Below are 21,101 nucleotides of genomic sequence, written 5' to 3'. Positions count from 1 at the left end.
TGGCTTATCAAGCAGCACAGGCAAAAAATTTTAATATCGAAATGGTTTAGATGTACTCCCCGAACAAGAAAATTGCACAGTTTAACTCTTTATCTTTTAAATTCTGACATAAGTGGAGATCTCAAATCGGTTCAATGAGAATAATACCAAATTATTTTCTTTATAAGGATATAAACTTTCAAAAACTCTAGATTTTGAATTTCGTGTTCTACAGCAAGGTGAGAGCAACCAAGGATATGCCTCTAGAGCTACCCCGTCTAAAACTGAAAATCCACTAATAAATGCTAAAATTTGGAACGGAACACGGAGGAGAGTAATGGTTTATAGAGTGCATCCTTCAATCCCATTACAAAGGACGGTAATGATTAATGAGTGCTTCCTCCAACCCCACTACAAATATTTCTTACATTTTTCCAGTTTTTAATGTTTTTAAAGATACAAATCAAAAGAATGAAATCCTCCCTCTATCGGCTTTCATCACCCATCGATTATACATGTTACATCAAAATACGGACCACAGCAAGCCCAACAGCAGAGATAGAAACAAGTGTACCTATGCAGTATTTTATAACATCATATTTTGCTGCTTCTAAATGGGCCCTTAAAGCATGAATTTCCTGTATTCACCAAAAAAATAAAAAAATAAAAAAAGCATGATTTTCCTGATAATTATGTAGAAACTAGTAATTAGAGAAGAAAATTGTACAACGGGTTATCAGTTGATCAGTTCACTCGCGATTCTTACCCGGTCAAGTTTGTTAGTCAGGTTAGTGGTTTCAGCATTTTGATTTGATAGCTCTTCCCTGATCCTCCTGCAATTATAAACACAAGCATATAAACATTGATTTGAGGTTCTAAAATATGCATAAAGAATTACAAGTGCATGTATTAACTTCCATACCCCCTTTCAAGATTCAAATCCAACCTCTGCCCCGCAGTTACTTTATCAATTTCAAACCTGCATCACAATCATATGTCACCATGAAGCTCATAATGGAACAAACAAATATCCATGGTAGCAGATACATAATGGAACCGTAACTTCTTAACAAGACCTTAATTCATTTCGCATCTTCTCTATATCATTCCGCAGTTTTTCAGTCTCATGTTGCAACAAAGAAAAATGGTGTCCCTGCATTATATATCGCTTGGTGAAACTTCAAAAAAAAAGAAGCTTTCCCAAGAAACTATTAAAAAAACGTTCACGGTTATGCAACAAACAAGGTCACTCCACCTTGATAAGTGACTTTCATACAGAGAAAGGTTTGCTAACTGGGTATTTTGGAGCATTTTCTGGTCAACAATCCAATTAGTTAAAATTGAACTCCATTGGTTATTGCAAAAATAAAAATAAAAAATACAATAAACTTGAAAACAAAAAGTAGAATTCCTATGTCAATAAGATATGTGACCAGAATCTTCCAATATTATACAGCTCAAAAGTTGGAACCATCCTTTTGACTTCTAGATAAACACCAAACTTGGCTGCAATCAATTTATTGAATTCACAGATCCCAGATTCCAAGAATTGTTTTGCTGAATTGAATCAAGGCAATTCCATAACGAGAGAATCAAATTCAACCAGATTTGTAATAACCACAATTTGGCAATGTTCAGTATGTTCCTCCATAAAGCCCCCCTTCCACCCCAACTCTCTCTCCCTTCTATAAACACACCCCTCACATGAACGCATACATAATAACTCAAATTTACATGAAATAACCACTAGATTAATTTCCAAAATGCAACCACACAAGAAGTAAATAGTTGCCCCGAACTCTCTCTCCCTTCTATGCACACACCCCTCACATGCACACATACATAATAACAGTGGCAGCTTCAGAAATTTTGTTTGGGGGGCTGGGGGCACGGTTGAACAATAAAATATATTTTTTAATGTGATGGTAATACAAATTGTTATATTAAAATAATAACTATGTATTTTTAAAGTTTAATGAATTTTAAATTAGGATTTATTAGCTACTATTTTGAACAAATTGCAATGAACTTTATTTTCTTGAAACTTTTATGCAAAATTAAAAGGTAACTATATATAGGGGGAAAAAAACAACTTCTATTAAAAATTAAAATAGGGATTTTGAACACATAGACACCAATAATTATATACGATGGAAAATTTAAGTTGAATAATGTTACAACAATTTTATATGGTTTCCATAGAAAAAGTAGTCACTAGCTGCATAAAAGGAAAAAAATTAACATTTTCCAAAATACTATTTTATAATATAAAGAATACAAGACTTCATGTAATTTAAAATTGAACATTGAAAAGGAACACTATTTTATAGAGGGACTATTTTGAGAGGGGGCACTATTTAATATTCTTAAAGAAATATTTAAAATAAAAATAAAAACATAAAACATATATTTAAAAAAAAAAATTGTGGGGGGGGGGGGGGGGGGGGGGGGAAGGGGGTGGGGGGCAAGTGGCAAAAGCTAGATCCACCCATGCATAATAACTTAAAGTTTACATGGTAAATTAATTTACAAAATGCAACTATACAAGAAGTAAATAGTTGCCATTCCCCCCAACTCTCTCTCTCCCTTCTATACACACTCCCCTCACATGAACACATACATAATAACTTAAAATTTACATGAAATAACCACTAAATTAGTTTCCAAAATGCAATTATAGAAGAATTAAACAGTTGTAATGAGTTGTACGGAAGCAAAAAACTATTTAGAAAACCACAGGCCACAACTAATAAATTAATAATTAGTTTGAATATCTAGTCAGTACCTGTGAGTTTTGAACTTCAGATTTGAATTTGGACAAATTGGATTCTTGAGTCATTTCAATCTGCCAATACGAATTAGAAACCCAATTAGGACATCAAAAGGGCAACTAATTGGACTTTTTAACTTACAGAGCTCATTGAAAAACACCTAGCAAGATACATAAATGAATAACAATATAAGTTGGGAGTCTTCAAGCATGGATCATAAACTTGTAAGCATAAATGCATACTTTCTGCATCTCTGCCTTGGAAACAAATGACTGAGACACATTTTCTAAGCTGTCATTTAGCACTTCAGTTATGGCAGCTGTTATCGCCTCAGCTTGCTTCGAAGGCACGCCTTGTCCCTCTAATCTCCTTACCTAGACACAATGCAGAAAGTCATTCTCTTACAATGGACCAATCAGAGTTAAAAACTAGGCTCTATAATTTCAGTTTCTTTCCGACTTTTACAGTATAAAAGTAACCAAGCAATTTAACAATTGTCAAATCCAAACCAGCAAGAACAACGCAGCTCTATTTTTTTCTCGGTAACCATACAGAAAATAGGAAACTGACTTGCGAAATTTGACAACAAAGGGAAATGATAGAAATTACCAACGCTAAAGTGTCAACAAGAAAAAGCCGCTTTCCGTTTGATCTCACGAGCTGAGAAACCTGTCTACAATCCAAATGCGGATAACGAAAAGCTGGAAACAGCACCTGTGAAGCACCGTACACTCCAGAACCGGATACTCGGATCCCCGAATTTCTTCCTAATTGCCCCACACGCTTACAAGCCGCAGCAGCGGCCATTCGATTAATCGATTCCTGCAGCGAAATCACAAATTTTCCGGAGATTTCAACCTCTCAGACCGGCCAATTCCGAAAATGGCACCAAAATCCTATTTAAGCCGTCCAAATAAATCACGCAATTAATAATTGAATGGCAGACGGAAGCTACATTCACACAAACAAATCAAGAGATCCGTTCGCTTGCTGAAGAGTATATCCGCTAACACCAAAACAAAAATTATTACAAAAATCACGTAAAAGATCTTCAGAATCACCCTTCACATTCTATTTTCTCGGAAACCAAACGGAAAATAGATAAGTTCGCATAAAACAAGACGTGCCTAGGGCAAAAAGGGAAAATGAAAGCAATACCTCTACCTGAAAAACCAGATTCGATCGAAACGGTTACAAAATAAGAAGAGCGATCCTTGAAAGTGAATATCAGAGGGGTAATAAATCTGGATAAACCTGTGCTTTCTCTACACGCTATATGATCAACTTCTCGGAGTTGTTGGCAGCCATTGCTTCGGGGTTCGTGGCTCACTGGAATAGCTTGTAGAGTGATTTTGCGGTTTCTTCCTCGCGGGACGAACGCTTGTTCGACGCTCAATTGGAAAAAAGGAAACTCCGCCTTTGCTACGCGTTCGTTCAAATTCGGAAGGCTGCTTTAGCTTTGCGTTTGTTTTGCCTATCGAACAGCGCGAAAGTTACATTTCATTTTTATTTATTTTTTCCGCCCCCTTCCTTTTTTTTTTTTTTTTTTTGGGCCCTTTTTTCTCATCCTATTTTTGTCCAAACCAAAATTTGTACGGTTAAAGTTTCCGAAAGTTCTTAATCTTCAGTAAGCAGATATCTTAATTTAAGTGTAGCTTTTATTAGGAAACCTAAGCTTCTGTTTGATTACTATGATTTTTAGTCCTTCTCATCATGTTAATTGTAAGTTTATTGTCTGATAATTGACTATTTATTTATAAATTATAACGTTTTATAAATAAAATAAAATAAAAAAGAGAGAAAGCGAAAAGGGAATCTCTATTTATGGAAAGCGAAGGGGGACTGCATTGGTTCAATGTTATCGTTGACCGCAGCCGGCTCATAAGGCAATGGCGCAATCATTCTGTTCTTTAAAAACATGAACATAACTTGGACAAAATTATAGTTAGTTCAATCGCATATACATTTTTTTTTTTTTTTGAGTAATCAATCGCATATACTTGAAAACGATAAATTTGATTCTCCGATTATATTACAATATGGTAGTTTTTCAATTTCTTCCCAAATTGAATAAACTGTCATCAAAAGGTTTTAAGAGGTCGTGTTGAGGCAGTAATAAGGTATACCGTAGAGTTTTCTCAGTTTTGAGCCTTGCATTAGTGTTTTATAAACAAACCTCCCAAATTTTGATTTAAAGAAAAAAAAATGAAATGAAACTTGACCAAAAAATAAACTTTTTTTTATCTTTATACCAAAATATGCTTCATTTTTCTTTTTTTTCTTTTTTTTCCTTCTTTAATACAATATGCTTCATTTTTTAAAATGTCCAGTTATTATTATTATTATACCACAACTACTGCATTATTATTTTGCAAATTTTGTTGGAAACGCTGCCTTTTTACATTGGACCAATAAAAAAGGATAAGAAAGTTAGCCAAAAATATATCTTAGCTGTTGTATCAATTAGAGAGAGAGAGAGAGAGGAAACAAAAAAAAAAAAAAAAAGAACAAAAAAAGAACAAAAAAAATAATATGATAAAGTAGTAAAGAGGATCAATATATATTATTATTATTATTGTTAGGTGAATTATGTACAGAAGAGGCCAACATTAGAATAGGAATTTAACCGGAAATATTTATTTTCTTTTGAGTTTTTCTCAGCATTTCTTAGAAGAAAAACAGAAAAATAGTCGTGAGAGAATGCCGACGAATGGCTTTCTTTGCAAAGCTTTTATTATAATTTTTTAAATCGTATAGTCCAATTCACATGATATATTTAACCATATAAATTAAACATTCAGATTCCTTAAATTTATAATATAAATGATAAATAAGTTAAAAAATTAAAATAAAAAAATCATTGCTTTGTCAACTTTGTAATTAAAAGGAAGAAAGAATATATTTACATAATAAACAAGAATATACGTTTTAAATACAGATTCTGTTCACCGGGGTTGGTATTACTCTATATTTCCATTTAGAAGCAACAACGTATGAAAGGAAATTATATCCCAATAAATTAAGAAAGACGGTACCTTTTGACCGATTTGTATAATACGTTTGATTCAAGCCGACTTTTTCCAATGAAAAAAAGCTTTTACCGTTTCAACCGAAAAACGGGATAATATGTATCAAGTTCAAGGAGATCCAGGATCTGCTGTGTAGCCCAAAGATAGGAAGAATGCCCTTCAACGAGATCAGTTACATCAACCTGCCAAAATAAAATAAAAATGGTTTATTGGCAAAAAGCAACATGGCTGAGAAACCAGTGGCAATCATCAGAGTGTAATGTAAAAGGAGAATCTTACATTCTCAATCCCTGGAACATCAATTGGTTGAATTCCAGCTAATCCTTGAGTAAGCAGACTGTTCATCGATTTATAGTAAAGAATTTTAAGACAGAAAGTCGAAGGTAAATTCAAAGAAGAATATGAAAATTGGATCACAAGAATAATGTAATAAAAGACTGGCTCAGCTCAAACCCACTAACATTATGGTACTTTGTCCAATCCAGACCTAACTAATAGGTTGTATGGTCCTAATCAATCAAAAATGCCTAAAACTCGCTCTGATTAGTAATTATGAGTTTGTATTCGCTCCTAGGAATTAACAAGCATACATACCTTGCACGGAAAGCAATTCCAAGTATCCAATCATTTGTGGAGTAAGCATTCACAAATCTTCCAGCCACCAACTGCAAGAAAGCAGGAAATTATGGAAGGCTTCATTAGAAGATGATGAAAGTATGTAGAAAAAAGACATTTTCATTGAAAACATCCACAACAGTTCTTGTGAAGAGGAAAATGCAAGTCCTTGAAGATATACACCTTTCTAACAGCTTCCCAGTTCTCATCTTTAATTGAAATAGGTGCGCCAAGAAGAACAACTCTTTCTACAATTTCAGCTGCAGAAAATCAGAAGTACAATGGTGTCATCCTCTTGGTTCAGGACATTTTGATAAGAGTGATAGACAATGATTACCATTATGTTCTGTTTCAGCCAAAACCTGGAGACACTTGAATATAACTCGTGCTCCAAGCGAGAAACCTATAAGTGTCACAGGCCTGAAAGATTCATGGAAAGTGGACAATACAAATTGAGTAGACTCAACCTCGACGAGGCACTGCCATCACAATAATTTCAAGCAAGTTATAACTCGTTTACCTGTTCCCATGTAAACCTTTTAATAGTGATTCAGCAAGCAACTTTCCTGCTTTGTCCGATCTAGAAAATGTTAAGTATCTAGTTAAAAAGTAGAAACTTACAACATATGAAGCTACTACCATTAGTTGTAACCATCCAATATATTCTTCGAGAGGTACGAATAACAACATTCATTCTGCAAACAATAACTAAAAGTTTTGCTTTTAAGAAATTTTTCAAAATTACCTAAACTTTTTAAGTTTTCATTCTTACTTACACGAGCAGAAATTGAGTTGGTAAATTACCATTGATTCCTAGTCCCTAATGTAGTATTTTTCAATAAAGATGATTAGTCTTGAAATTCTAGGACTTCACAATCTTTTCATTAAACCAAGGATTATATACTTTTTTCCATGAAGAAAATAAATCTTGAAATTCTAACAGTTCCATTCACATGCATGCAGAAAGAAAAGCCATGTAATCCAAAATCTTAAAAGACAAAATATTAACATAATGACTTATGAATTCTAATCATTCCTCTGAATGTTATAATTTTTGTCTTTTTTTTTTTTCTGAACATCCATTGCTATAAGTTCAATATTATTTACTAGCGTCTCCAAATAGCTCCTAAACTCTGTATTCCAACATCAAAACTTCCTGCAGGCAGTACATATAAGATTACAACGACAATCCTCCTAACCCATAATTCAACTGACATTTTAAGGAATAAAAAGCAAACCTGTCCACAGCAATTGTCCATTTGCTATCTATGAAATCAGTGGCTGCAAGTAAGGTTGCTGGCCAAGCCAGTGCTAATAAAAGTGTGTTAAGCACAGTCATCATTGCACCCTGCTTCATCAATTCCATCGCAATTCCTTCAACAGGTAGTAGCAAATCAACATCATAGACAACTTTATCTTCATACTTACAAAAACAGAAGCCATAAGGTACAAATCATTTACTTGAAGTAAGCCAATCCTGAATTGCAGTGCTCACTGCAATTAAATTCTTCGATTCCCAGTGCAATGCATACCTGGATTTGGTAAGAGCTTATCATTAGCAAGTCGTTTTGTGGGCTTCACATATCATGTTAAATTAAATTATCCATTTTGCAAGAGAAACTCATGAATAAAAATGCAAAAATAAACAAAGGGAACGTACTAGATGGATAAATAGGTAATGATAGAAAAGTATTAAAAATGATGTTGCAAAATTTCATTCTTTCCACGAAAAAAGTTACCAACACAACTATTCACCAGCTCATCCCCACTGGTGGAGAAGAGAATCTTTTGCCATTTTCTTCTCCATCATTTTGCTTGCTCACTTGTACTCACACTACTAAATAGAGGCAATCTAATTCCAAGTAGAGAGAGCGAGAACAATAGAGGGTATTGTTGTTTTACTCTTCCTTCAGCAACACAGAGAAAGAGGCAGAAAATAATAAGGAAAACTTCTTTATGTTTCTTTTCTCCATGTTGTTTACACTCAACTGTTTCTTTAATCTCAATATTTCTAAATATGTTACCTTCTTTTCTTTTTCAAGGATGAACAAACAAAATACAATATGAGCATTTTTTCAACTCATGTAAAATGGTAAATGAGCCTGTACCTTTCTGAGTTGTCATACTGTCCTTCCCAAGGCCTCACAAAATCTTCCTGGTCAAAGACAAAACCTGAGACCAAGATTTCAACCGCTAGCCTCTGATAGAGAAAGCAATTGTAATTTGAATCCCCAGTTTTGCTCAGGAAAAAAATTAAAAAGAAAAATAGATACATATTTAAAGGAGCCTCATGGAAGAATAAACTATCCAAAAATAAAAAACGAAAAAAAAAAAAAAAAAGACAGGAAGACCCCATGGAAAAACTCACGCCTTGGTTATGGTTTTCTCCTAAAGGTTTGAATTCAAATTCATCAACACTTCCAGTTCGCCTAGCCATTTTGGTCCCTGTAAGTCCAGCTCCAGCAGCTAGGTTGAACAAAAGTGTAAACAGAAAGCCATAAATTAGTTTACATAAATGCAAATTTTAGACAACATAGACAAATGTCTAATAAATGTTGCATAAAATAGACTTTAATAGCATGAGGACACTTAACCACTATAGGTCTAATTACTTTCCACAACTATTCTAAGCATGCGTATTACGCATGCAGTAGTTAAAGTATAGCAGATTTACTCTCGTTATTCCATCAGAAAGAAGCATGTTTCCTTTAGTATGTTTATCAATTGAAAAGCATAGAAATATCATAAAAGATTCGACTTCTTTAGGTCAGAGACAAAACATAGGTCAATAATATTCTGAGCATGTCTGAAACTTTGCAACATTACAAACCCTGAGTCTACACAACATATACAGCAACCATGCTAAACATAACAAACATAGACCATATGCATATTGAGCTCCCACGAAGCAGAAAAAGCAACAAAACTGAGTTAGAGAGTCTAGAATAGGCCCTAGAAAATACGAACGCAACCAACTATTCACCTCCAAATGATGCAGCAACGGCAACAGAACCAGCAGCAGTTCCAGCAGCAGTAGCAGCTGCAGTAAACCCACTTACTCCTATTACTGGTATTAGACTGCCCAATGTTGGGGCCATAGCGGTGAGTCCTGCAGAAATTGCTGGGGCAGCTAATCCTGTTCAACAAAAGGGACTTTAAATGTCAAAACCATTGGAGCCTTGAGAAAATTGTTTGAAGCACTAATAAATTAGTAATCAATTTGAGGGACCCGTACCACCAGTAATTGCCAACAATGCTCCTCCAGTTATTGCAGCTGCACCAATAATACCACCACGCTTCCATTTGTCCCATTTTTTTCCTGATGACTTGGATTCTTCTTCATTTGATTCTTCCCCCTTAGCTATAGCCATTGCGGAGCAAGCAACCATTGTCTCAATAGCTTCCTGCCAGGTAATATTGTTCCTCAATCGGGAAAAATGTATAAAACATTAACTCAAGCAACATACTAGAGTACACTGTCAAAATGCAATTCCACTTTGACAAAGATAGTAAACTGAAGGTATGTAGCAGACTGGTAATTTGTGCCAAATGCAAAATAAGATTCTTAGTTCTGACCAAAATATGATTGAAGAAGTACAAATCTTAACCATCATAGCTCATGCATGCTTGCTTGACTTATATTTTAAAACTTATACTATGTATCCACATATAAAGTGACCAACAGAGTACTCACAAGTTCAGTATACAAACCATTTTTATCCACTTAACGTCAAGCCAGGTTGCCAGCAACCGCAGAGCAACACGATGTCGAGCATCATAGCCCTTCCTTCGCCGGGTTGATTTTTTGTTGTCTCCATTTGAGTCTGCCAAACAAGCTGAAAGAAGCTCATAGAGAACTGTCACTTTCCTCTGATAACTGAGCATATCTCTCTCTTCAATGGGATTCTCAATTTTAGTGTTGGACTCATCTTTAACCCCCAAAATATTGTCATCTGTTCCTCGCTGAGTTTCCAAATGTGATTGCACATCCGCTGCTTCAATTTTTGATTGCACCTCAGCAGTGGAAAATTTCTCGCGGCATTCGTGCTCATATTCTCCATGTTTTTCCTTCTTACACTTGACAGATTCTAAATTTTCTTCCATACTAAGCAACAAACAACCAACGGCTTTTGACAATGCGAGTTCTTGATCTGAACTTTGAGAAGAACCTTCATCGGTTTCTTCCGAGAGTAACCTCATGAACTGTGACAAGATTTAAAATTTAAAGCAACAAAGAAACCATGAGGCTCGACTTCAAATTAAACAGTACTACAAGTATAAACCCCGAATCAAATACTTAAAAAAGAATTAAACAAAAAATAACCGGTAACTAAAAAGGATAGTAACAACATAAAACCTCCAAGAGCTCAAGTACAACAGTCCTTTCATTCCTTTCATTACTAGAGAACACGCTAAATCGATACTTTCGACTCGAAATTGTTAGTAGAAGAAAAATAAAAATAGTTCTGCAGCTGCATGTTTGCATACGAGTCAGAAAGGCTCATAAGGGCAATATGTTGCAAAGCACGATTATGTACGTTTCGGAAATGTTGCAAGGCATGAGTTTATATGTTTTGTGTGATGAAGAGGAAAATAAAATAAAATAAGCAGACATACGGCTCCGACATGATTCTTAGCTTCAGAAACCCCGGCAGTTTCCACAATACCAGGCCATGCCGAATCCGGAATCTCGAAAAACCTGATCAACATTGACACAAGACAATACTGAACTCAATAATCACTGGTGAAACCCATTTTAGGCCATTAATATCGAGGAAAATTTCATTGGATTAACAAATCGATTAGCGCATTTATTCCTCTAAATTCAGTGCATTACTGAGAATATAATCACCGTATTTTTTTTATATACAGAAAATTGAAACATCCAAATAATTAAATCGATTTGACGAATAAAAATCGATGCAAAAAATTCGTGGGGAATCGAAGTTCATTCAGACGGAAAAGGAACCTGAAAATGTGTCTAATAAGGCCTGAATTTTCGTTAACCCAGAGGTCAGGATCATCGGCGACCGAGTCACTACTGCTAGTGCTGCTGGTTCGGTCCTCGGTGGTTTCTTCTTCGCCGGAGAAGGAGCCCAAAAGACGAGTCTGATGAACCTGCGCCTGATGAAGAGCAAAAGCGAACAGAGCTCCCGCGGCGTACCTCTGCGTCGACGATAGCAACGACGTCGTAACCATGACTCTGGAATTGGTAGAAGACGTTTAGAAGCATACGAGCGATTCGAATCTTCTTCGGATCAACTGGGAGAAAAAATCAAAATCCTTTTGTTTCTTCTGCTTTGTACCATCACTATTCAAGTCGGTGGTTTCATTTTTTATTTTTTCTTTTTTTTATTCGAAGCGAAAGATACGGGAATTTAACCGCTGCATCAAACGGTAACGTTTGCCAAATACACGTCACGTTCAGGCATCCATGTTGTTGTTTTTGATAATAAGTCTCGTTTTTTTATTATGAATAATTCTCATTCCTGGGATGAATTTTTCCAAGTTTTTTAACAAATTCAAAGAAAAAAAACTAAAGTGGGAAGCGAAACGTAATTGACCCTCCAAAATTCAAGAGATATGAGATGAACCAAAGAAAAAGAGAATTTCAATGTTTAGACTAGATCAAAAGTTAACAAATAAATATTTTACAAATATGGATTATTTTCCTTCTATGATCGGTCCATGACATTAAGCCCATTCTCAAACGAAAACCAGACAAAGCTAGTGCTAGAAACAAGAAGAAAAGATAACCATGGATCTTATTACTAGCTACGTAGCCCATATTATGGTAAATGAATAAGAGTCCACAATAACATGAACCTATGGACCCGCTAAGCTATTCCGCAATAAAGGAAAAGACCAAAAAAAAAAAACAAAAAAACAATTACATGCGCATTATGCGAATTGACTGCTACTTTTACAGGTTAAATTACAACATTTGCAAAAACAAGCTTCCTAATACACATAATGATTACAGAATCAAATGTCTAATTGATGTGGAACCCAAAATCATGGATGCAAATAACTACAAGATGCTCCTTTTTTGCAATACCCACTTTCATGAAATTTACAAACTCGCTGCCCTTTGGAAGGAGGCCTAAATGGACCTCCTCCATTGCCGCCGCCGAATTGCTGTCTGTTCCAGACATGCCTACCCCTACCATAGCCTGAATCCCTACCTTGAAAAATCCGGTCTCTCGGACCAAAATATCTCTCTCCACCGTACCTCGGTTGGCTTCCCCAGATGTTCCCAGTGGGAGTACCTGTACCTGAATTTGTGTTTGAGTTTTCTTGTGCTGTCCCTTGACAAGCTCCCCAAGCCATAACTGCACTTCCTTGATCTAATCCTCCCCAGCCAATACTTGGATTTCCCTGAACTGCTCCCCAATCGGTGTTGGCACTTTCTGACCTAGCATTCCAAGTTGTGTCTATGGCAGCCACATCCCAACCTGCTGTAGACGGTGCAGCGGGTTGGACTTCCCATTGATTAACTGAAACATCACTGTGCTTTGCATCTCCTTCCACTTCCACACTTGTTGCAGAATGCCCATTAGACCTATTTTGAGGATCAAGAACATCTGCCTTGCCTACCCCAAGTGGTTCATCTGACATAGTGGATCGGGGAGGCAAGTGGATATCACCAGTGGAGCTTAAAGCATCACCTTTTCCAGGGTCAGGTGGTGGGCTGAATCCCTCAACAGAACTGAGACAATCATTTTTAGAACCCTCCGTCAATTCTCCTCCACAGTTGATGATTGTAGGCGAGGAAGCCATGTCTTTGAGAGACTCCATCGCTTCAACTTCAGCCAACAGGTCTGAAACTGATTCATCGGCCAAAGAACTGAATTCATTAGGTTCAGCCACAATGGCATGCCAACCAGAAGTACTAGATGCAGGATGGGATGGCGATGAATGTGTCAGCTGTTCACTGATTGAAGCTGGAGTGCCGGCATGATCACTTGCCATCTCTGTAGGCTTCAGAGAAGATACCGAGACAATACTGGACTCCCATTCCTCAACAGAAGGTTTGGCAGTAGTAGAAGAATAACCTCCCCACTCACCAGCTACTTCATGCAGCTGTGTGCCACCACCAATTAAACTAGAAGCGGTGCTCCAACTAAGGCCAGCATCCTGAACCGGAGCATTTGGAGAAGCAGACTGTCTGTTTTCAGCAGCCTGACATTCCAGGTCTCCATTGCCTTGTTTTCGGGTGGGACTAGGGAAATCTGGAAAGTCAATTTCCTCCTTATTTTGCTCTGATGTTTCAAGTGATTTGGCAACAGAAGTAAAGCCAGCATTGGAATCCCAGCCATTTGAAGGACCATTCACAGGTGGAGGTCTCCAGTTTTGACTAGAAGATTGGCCTGAATGACCTTCACTATCAGATTGGTTTTCACAGCCCCGGCCATTATTAGTATGACCCTCAGCAGTCTGATGAGCATTCAAATTTTCATTATTCTGATCGGAGGTTTTTTCACTTTCATGACCTTCCCTTACATGATGTGATGATGTTTGATTCACAGGAAAAACAGGTGTAGGCAATGAACTACATACTTGGGGCTGATTTGGCCAAGCATTATTCTCTTTGAATGAATCCCATCCTTGTGGAAAGATTCCAGTATGTTCTTCATTGGAATTGACATCTGCAAGCGTAGTGCAACTTGAAGAAAGGGGGCCCCATCCATTGCTCCTCATAGGTTCACTGTTCTCATCCTTATGTTTGCTTGGGTCATCTTGCTCAAAATTTGTGCTCTCCTCGACTCTTTTACCATCCACAGGAGTTGAATTCATACTCTTGTTCCACCCACGATCTCTGCCATTGTCCTTTCTATCAGAAGCAACTCCAATTCCCTCTGACGGTAAATGGCTGTTGGATCTTAATAGGGGCTCTTGACAATTGTGCACATTCAACACTTCAGTTAAAAGTATAGCGTCGTCTTGCTTTTCCTGTAACTTCCATATTCTCAAATCAGAAGGGAAGAGTCGAGTAGCACTCCATTTACGCAGCTGTAGCATATTAAATGGTCCTTGAATTTTTCCAGATGGGTCTTGGTAGTGCCATATCTTGTCTGTCTCAAAATCATTGACAGATTGGTTCATCCCTGCTGAAAGCACTCCTGTACTTTCTGCTGCAGCCCCAGAAAATGTGTCAGATCCCACAGTTGCTTGAGTACTCCGACCACAAATCGCTGGATCGCTATGATTAGCCTGGTTTATTGCTGTCTTACAACCATTACTTCCAATTTTTTCTTTACCCCTCTTCTGCTCAGGAGGGGTTGCTAAAGTCTTTTGTGCTTTGCTTCCACTAGTAATCAAGCCATCAGCTCCACTTCGTGGAGAGACAGGTTCCCTTCTCTTTCTACCAAAACTAGAATTTCTTGGTTTCACTTTATTATCTGCATATAATGAGTACAATACCACCAAACAATTTTCATAAGAAATTTTTCAAGTTTAAAAAAAAAAAAAAAAGAAAAAAAAAAAGGACATTGATGGATTCAGTCCCATAAAATGAATTTTGCAAACCTTTTTTATTCTCATCTATTTCTCCATCATTGTCTTCAGACTCACAATTTGGATCCATATTTGGATCAGAGTGTACTACAGGAAATTCTTGCAGCCTGCGTTGACGTTCCTCTGGGGAGTTCAGCAACTGTAATTTCTCCACGCATTCCTTCAGCGTGCTATAAAGTTAAGGAATACTCTACAAACTTCCAAAATTTAACTTTGAAATGAGCAAATATTAAAAAAGAATACACATAGCAATCAAGTCCACCTCCTCCACTCAGCGGCATAACATATGTATTTTAAACAAAGATAAAATGTGAAGCCTTTCATTATCCTTTCAAAACCCATATTCCCTCAGCAAACAAATGAAATATGAGATGGCTACAAAGCCAGCAACAATTATGTTGCAGCATAGAAGGAATTCAACAGTCTCCTAGGGACCAGCTGGGATGCCAGCCATTTCCTCCATCAACCAACCTAGGTTTGAACCATGCTATGGTTTTAAAAATCTCACCAATAAAAAATACAAGGTATCAATAAGCAAGAAACAACTGATCAATCAACTACCAACAAATGGCTATTAAGATCATTGGTGAAACGCAAGAAAAACAAGAATAGGAGAAGAACTAATCAATTTAAGCTCCTAGATCATGTTGGATTTCTTGCTTCCCTAGTGGTAGGCCACTAACTCCAAGTCCATGGCCCTTGGTTCAAGCCTACACCAACTAAAAAGGAAAAAGAGTTTAACAGCTTTTTTTTCTTTAGGTAAAGGCTTAAGATCTTTCAAAAGCTAGAAAAATGTGCAGGAATCAAGTATGATCTGAACAAAACATAGATAGCAATAATAGAATAATTTACAAGGCAGGAGCCGAATACCATAAGATGATGGCTGTTAAATCAGTTCACGATGCTGGTGATGGTAGTGATATATCAGAATCCCATTCAACAATTTGACATGCCTACTTTAGGTCTGTTAATTCTATGGTAGAGAAATCCGAACTCGAACTTCTTCCTAAGTGAATTTGCAAAGTTCAAAATTTGATATTTAACACATTATTAATAAAATCCACAGAAATTCATGGCCAGCACCAACTTTGAACATACAGATAAAGCTCAAATAACAAAGAGATCTTATTATTTGGACAACCACAAAGGATATTCCTTTCTATGTCCCTTTTCACTAGCTCGGTCACGAAGATGATTAAGCCGCAATACCTCTGCTTCCAGCCACTAGATCAGAGAATGAGAACATGCACAACAAAAAAAAGTTAAAAAATTGCTTTTGATGATTTATTTTTCCAGTTTTTCCCTTTACTAATAAAATAAGGCTCACTTAAAAGTGGCCATCTTAACAGTTATAAAGGAAATACAATAAATCTTAAATCCTTCCAAGAAAACAGCAGTTGCTGTAAATAAAGGAACTTACGTCATTTACTTTTGCTGCCTGAAGTGTCACTGCTTTTTCCTGAATCTCCCCCTACATCCAAGCACAAATCTTCTTTGTAAAGGAGGTACAAATTTTTCAAATATAATAAAAGCGGAAAACTGGGCACACTTACAACAGTCAGTCGTTTGATGAGCCCACATTTGATGCTCTGACGTAATCGTTTGCAATCATCCTGCAGACAATAAACACATCAATACTGGGTAAAATAATCAAATGCTTAATTGATGGTACTCCAGATAACAAGATCACGCAAGAAATCATTGAGCTGGCCAATAAAAAATTATAGATGATAGTGTGTTCCCTTTAATACAGTATATTGTTGATTTGTTTTGAAAAGGAAATGGGAAATTGTAACAGCAGAGTTCTCAAGCCAATTATTAATGCTGAGAACAAATATTCTGCACTTTATTTAGCATCTTGGAGATTACTTTATCAAACAAGGAGCCTGGATAATAATAGAAGCTAAATATACCAGGCAGTTGTGCGAGAACAAATGTTCTATATTCTACTTCCCATCCTTGCTCAAGGAATAAATTAATATGATGCAGCATTCCAAAAATTATATGCTATACATGGTAAAGAAACACACAAGCATTTTCTTTCATAACCATAAAGTGAAACTCATGATAAAAGAAATATATTTACAAGGCTGTAAGCTTAATCACCTGGTCAAATTCCTGATTTGATATCCCATCAATTGATATGACCTCTTTCTTGTTTAAATTTGAGATTTCAAGCATGAGATCAGTTGTTTTTGTGCCAACATTATATGGTTCCATCACCTTACTGGTACCTGTATGAAAATATTAACAAGCATTTATCACCTATTGATATATTTTTCCAGTGTAAATGCACAATACCAAGGAGGACCAGTTAACAAATTAATACCTACAACTTGGACAAGCCTATGCATATCTTGCTTTTGATCACCACTAGAAATTTTTATCCGCACAAATGAACCTACAACCTTGTCATGAAATTTATCAGCATCATCAATTAGATTCTCCACCAAATTACGCCGCAAGAAAATCAAGTTAATGTTGTGAACATCAATTGCTGCATATGCATCTGGATTAGTCTGCTGCCTTTGCTCATCAACCCTCTTACGGGTTTTACGCTTTTTATCATTAACCATCATTGTGTGGCTATCACTATTCCCATGGCTACAAACAGCATCTACACATCCATCTTGAATAGAATTATCTGCCCGAGGACCTTCTTTTATAAGAAAGTGAGATTCAAGAAGTTTTAGCATTTCAATGTGACCAACACATGCTTTACCAAACAGATTTAAAAGCCTTGAATCACAAATAATTTGACATTTTCGACGAGGATCACGAAGGTTATTTCTCTTTATATACTCAAGTAGAAGAGCCTGAACATCAAACTGGGATAAAATAGATGTATCACCATTCTTCATATGTGCAACAAACTCCAAGAGCGCTTTCGATGCCCATATTGTGTCTCCAGAAAAAGTCACTCTGCCACCACCTAGTTTTCCAATACCCAAACAATCCTCCTCAGAAAGAGCATTAGGCTTTTTGGTTGTTTTCCTTTTCAAATTAATCACTTCGAGGTCCGCATAAGAGTTGCCAGAAATAGAATTTTTATTGCTGCCATAGTAAAATCCACTAGAACATTGACCCTTAGAAGCTATAACAGGAGGACCTTTCCACGGATTTTTAGCTCTAATGAGTTCATCCAAAGTTAATGATAGTTTACGTTTTAAAAATATCCAGTACACCTTGAAAAGATACTCCCAGCTGCTTTTGTCATCAAAATCCACTTTAGCCTGCAAAAGTTTCACGAAAAGCTTCAAAATCTGTACCTCCTGATGGAAAATCAATAAATGACTAATAAAGGAGATTGGTTCTTTCAATAAGCTCCAATTGCATGATTGAACTTCACTTTAGTTTAGCAGAGCATTACCTTAAAATATGGCCACACAAGATCATAGGAGCAAGTAAGCATGCAACAGTGAAGGTTATATATGGTACAACAACAAGAAAGATAATTAAAGCACAAAGCAGAGCAAGGAGCAATTCATACATTAAAAGAAGGGGAAGAGAGGGGGGGGGGGGGGGGGGGGGGGGGGGGGTGGGGTGGTGTGGGGGAAGTTATCACAAATGGAAGCATGCCCTTACAAATGGAAACATGCTGAAGATGTTTAACATATATAAGGAGGGGAAAAAAAGACCAAGGAATAAGGAGTCCAAGTGGATATACTTTAGCATACCATTTCAGTACAGCCTTGCAAATTTTCAATTAGCATCACAGTTCTCATGCATGTTCCACATAGCCCTTTACTTCCTCGTACACATAGATAATCTGCGTCTTTAGTACACCCCTTGCATAAAGAATATGTACAAGTATAACACATATAATGCGAAGCCTTCCGACAACTGCTACATATATGCCAACCTGTAAAGTATTACAACCAGCATAACAAAAAAGAAATAAATCAAAAAAACAAAAGCATCAAAAGATATAAATTTAAAACAACAAAAGGGTAAGTAGATTATAAATGGCCCTATCATTCGGTAAAAACAAAAATCAAATAATAAAGAGACAGTGGAAATACCAAAATGGCATTCCTCAAATGACTGACAACTAAAGACCTTGAAACCAAACATTAAACGACTCCCATTTAGCTTTTGAATATCTCCTAGTTGCCTTAGTACCACATATAATATAGAAGCAATAAATATAATGCAACATACCACAATTCCATTTAGCTTTTGATCGAAAGAATGATTCGTCCCGCTTAATGCAAGCTGGATGATATGCCTTAGGGCAGCCCCTAACAAATAACAATACACAAGAAGCGTACAAATAAATGTCATGACTAAGCATCAGCAGCCAATTTCTAAACTAAATAAGCATCATACTGACAAAGAAGATAATCTTAAAATCCTCCAAGAAACCTTAAATAACAAAGATACTCCGTGGATCCCATAACTCAGTTACGTAAAAATCCTGGTTTCCTCGCCTTAACTCATGTTGTTTTTTACAATTTCGCAAACTTCTAAGAAACAGAGACTTTCTGAATTTTGTTACCCAAGTTTATGATCAACCAAGCAAAGAGTGCATAAAAGTTTAACTTTGCCTTCCGAAACTTTCACAGCCATGGAAAATTATGGAAAACCGCAAAAACCAATAATCAAAAAGAGAAAGCGAACACAAGTTGTTACCGGCGATCGCAAAGCACGAGGCTCCCACCATCGAAGCATATGAAGCAAACATCTTCCTCATCCTTCTTCTTCCTCAACGGCGTCGTCTTGACCAGTCCCCTGGGCGGCCGACCTCGCCTCCTCTTCTCAACAGTCTTCTCCGCCAATTTCACCTCAACGTTCACCACGAAACCATTCTCTCCAGCCGCCATGCGATCGCAACCGTCGGCGACGGTCAAGGGAGCTCCAACGAGCTGAGAATCGTCAAGGTCTCCGATGGTTTCGCATTGATCGACGCTCATGAGCTCCAATCCCTGCACCGACTGGTCAAAGTCTTTGGGTTCCTCATCTTCAATACAAGGTTTATACAAACTCGACCCCTGCACTTCTTCTTGCTGCTCCATAACTAAAAATCGAAGCCAAAAATTCACTTCTCTTTTGTCGAATTCTGAAAATTGACAAAGCCGATGTGTCCCCCAAAAAAATAAAAAATTCGAAAAAAAAAAAAAAGATGAAGAGACAGAAAAACCCTAGGTATAGAAGCAATAGTGGTGAGGTGGCGCTGGGCACATGGAAACGGAAGAGAAGAGGATGTGACGGGGCATTGTGACGTTGGCCCGTGGGTTGTTGCCTGTTGCTGTTTGGTTTGGTTTTGTGCGTGTCTGAGAGAGAAATGGGAAAAGACGTTCACAGAGAGACAGAGAGAGAGAGAGAGAGAGGTGAGAAAGAAGTTGAGAGATGAAGGCCACCCAAGAACACGGTCACTCCGGATTGGCTGAAAGAAGGGTTTTTCCCTTTTTTTATTTTTTTATTTTTTTTATTATTATTATTTTTATTTTTACTTTTTGGCCTTTCGAAGAAGTGTCAAACGCGGCTCTTGTGAGTCAGTCCCCCCCGATTCTCTAATCTCGAGCACCACGTGGTTAGTGGGCACCGAGAAAAGGCGATCGGATGTTGGGGCCCACTTTGAAGTTTTTTGTTCAACGCATTAAACATGGTTGAACTATTTTTTTCTTTTTTTCCTTTTTTTTTTTTCACTTATATAATGTCTGGCTATTTTCTTACATTCTTTCACTTTTTTTTTTTATTTACCTATTAATAGAATATATTAGCATGTTATTTTTCTGCATTTTTAGCCTGCCGAGCAATTAATTCAAAGTTTGAAGAATGTTACAAGTAGTTCAACTGTCTTTTTGACACCTATTTTTCACTTTCAAATTAATTTTATATTATTTGGAAATAATTAATGGTAATTTTTTAAAAAATTTTGCAAAGGGGTATTGATTAATTACATGAAGTGTAATTACTCTGTTACATTAAACTCTGTTTAGTGTTTCATACTTTGAAATTGCTCTTAAAAAATGCATTTAAATTGAGACTGCCATTAATGCAGATATAAACAATCACATATGAACACAGAACAAAGCCCTAAGGCTTTGTTATATATGTAAAGTTCTCACCGACTTGGTAACTTGGTATGAAACGTGAATCATGTGCATGATGTTTTTTGATAGCGATATATGTGAAATTGTGAAATTATATTATAAATGAGCCGCTGAAAATTTCAAACCAATCTTAT

At 36.6% G+C, this 21,101-nt stretch overlaps 3 protein-coding genes across 13 annotated transcripts; all 3 read right to left on the bottom strand.

Moving 5' to 3' along the window:
- Positions 1 to 135: 135 nt before the first annotated feature.
- On the bottom strand, positions 136 to 4,338 carry LOC107424416 (protein FMP32, mitochondrial). 8 transcript variants are annotated; one of them, XM_016034221.4, is made up of 8 exons: positions 4,005 to 4,338; positions 3,360 to 3,572; positions 2,993 to 3,124; positions 2,765 to 2,824; positions 1,056 to 1,132; positions 902 to 958; positions 746 to 812; positions 136 to 617 (listed from the first exon to the last, which is right to left on the bottom strand). In XM_016034221.4, the coding sequence occupies exons 2-8, from the start codon at positions 3,555 to 3,557 to the stop codon at positions 498 to 500; spliced, it is 711 nt and encodes a 236-aa protein (XP_015889707.1). In that variant the 5' UTR covers positions 3,558 to 3,572; positions 4,005 to 4,338; the 3' UTR covers positions 136 to 497. The 8 variants fall into 8 exon arrangements, with proteins under 8 accessions (XP_015889707.1, XP_015889706.1, XP_015889704.1 ...); XM_016034220.4 differs by having other exon boundaries at positions 3,909 to 4,337; XM_016034218.4 differs by having other exon boundaries at positions 3,360 to 3,646; positions 3,909 to 4,335.
- A 1,261-nt stretch (positions 4,339 to 5,599) lies between these two features.
- LOC107424393 (uncharacterized) lies at positions 5,600 to 11,749 on the bottom strand. 3 transcript variants are annotated; one of them, XM_016034183.4, is made up of 15 exons: positions 11,364 to 11,748; positions 11,012 to 11,093; positions 10,106 to 10,597; positions 9,630 to 9,798; positions 9,378 to 9,530; positions 8,763 to 8,860; positions 8,503 to 8,594; positions 7,856 to 7,926; positions 7,633 to 7,768; positions 6,915 to 6,974; positions 6,732 to 6,814; positions 6,578 to 6,654; positions 6,374 to 6,444; positions 6,059 to 6,116; positions 5,600 to 5,961 (listed from the first exon to the last, which is right to left on the bottom strand). In XM_016034183.4, the coding sequence occupies exons 1-15, from the start codon at positions 11,591 to 11,593 to the stop codon at positions 5,848 to 5,850; spliced, it is 1,986 nt and encodes a 661-aa protein (XP_015889669.3). In that variant the 5' UTR covers positions 11,594 to 11,748; the 3' UTR covers positions 5,600 to 5,847. The 3 variants fall into 3 exon arrangements, with proteins under 3 accessions (XP_015889669.3, XP_048335112.2, XP_048335113.2); XM_048479155.2 differs by lacking the exons at positions 11,012 to 11,093; positions 11,364 to 11,748 and adding an exon at positions 10,752 to 10,993; XM_048479156.2 differs by lacking the exons at positions 5,600 to 5,961; positions 6,059 to 6,116; positions 6,374 to 6,444; ... (1 more) ...; positions 6,732 to 6,814; positions 6,915 to 6,974 and adding an exon at positions 7,004 to 7,550 and having other exon boundaries at positions 11,364 to 11,749.
- A 379-nt stretch (positions 11,750 to 12,128) lies between these two features.
- On the bottom strand, positions 12,129 to 20,295 carry LOC107424392 (zinc finger CCCH domain-containing protein 44). Of its 2 annotated transcripts, XM_016034182.4 has the most exons (10): positions 19,544 to 20,295; positions 19,073 to 19,152; positions 18,589 to 18,773; positions 17,241 to 18,144; positions 17,018 to 17,145; positions 16,465 to 16,524; positions 16,332 to 16,382; positions 16,065 to 16,135; positions 14,924 to 15,078; positions 12,129 to 14,796 (listed from the first exon to the last, which is right to left on the bottom strand). In XM_016034182.4, the coding sequence occupies exons 1-10, from the start codon at positions 19,924 to 19,926 to the stop codon at positions 12,410 to 12,412; spliced, it is 4,404 nt and encodes a 1,467-aa protein (XP_015889668.3). In that variant the 5' UTR covers positions 19,927 to 20,295; the 3' UTR covers positions 12,129 to 12,409. The 2 variants fall into 2 exon arrangements, with proteins under 2 accessions (XP_015889668.3, XP_024932300.3); XM_025076532.3 differs by lacking the exon at positions 19,073 to 19,152 and having other exon boundaries at positions 19,544 to 19,683.
- Positions 20,296 to 21,101: the final 806 nt, after the last annotated feature.

Source organism: Ziziphus jujuba, chromosome 7 (genome assembly GCF_031755915.1).
Source record: "Ziziphus jujuba cultivar Dongzao chromosome 7, ASM3175591v1".
Lineage (NCBI taxonomy): Eukaryota > Viridiplantae > Streptophyta > Magnoliopsida > Rosales > Rhamnaceae > Ziziphus > Ziziphus jujuba.
The sequence above is the reverse complement of the archived record's forward strand: the minus strand, read 5'-3'. Positions and strand labels throughout refer to the sequence as shown.

Coding starts and splice junctions, on each gene's coding strand:
- LOC107424392 (XM_016034182.4), bottom strand. CDS start 19,926: ATGGAGCAGCAAGAAGAAGTGCAGGGGTCGAGTTTGTATAAACCTTGT. Junction 18,145..18,588: donor TGCAAGGCTGTACTGAAATG/GTATGCTAAAGT, acceptor AAACTTTTGCAG/GCTAAAGTGGATTTTGATGA. Junction 16,383..16,464: donor TCATCAAACGACTGACTGTT/GTAAGTGTGCCC, acceptor GCTTGGATGTAG/GGGGAGATTCAGGAAAAAGC.
- LOC107424393 (XM_016034183.4), bottom strand. CDS start 11,593: ATGGTTACGACGTCGTTGCTATCGTCGACGCAGAGGTACGCCGCGGGA. Junction 8,595..8,762: donor GAGAAAACCATAACCAAGGC/GTGAGTTTTTCC, acceptor TTTCTCTATCAG/AGGCTAGCGGTTGAAATCTT. Junction 7,927..8,502: donor CAGTATGACAACTCAGAAAG/GTACAGGCTCAT, acceptor TACCAAATCCAG/GTATGCATTGCACTGGGAAT.
- LOC107424416 (XM_016034221.4), bottom strand. CDS start 3,557: ATGGCCGCTGCTGCGGCTTGTAAGCGTGTGGGGCAATTAGGAAGAAAT. Junction 3,125..3,359: donor TTGTTGACACTTTAGCGTTG/GTAATTTCTATC, acceptor CATTGTGTCTAG/GTAAGGAGATTAGAGGGACA. Junction 2,825..2,992: donor CCAAGGCAGAGATGCAGAAA/GTATGCATTTAT, acceptor TCGTATTGGCAG/ATTGAAATGACTCAAGAATC.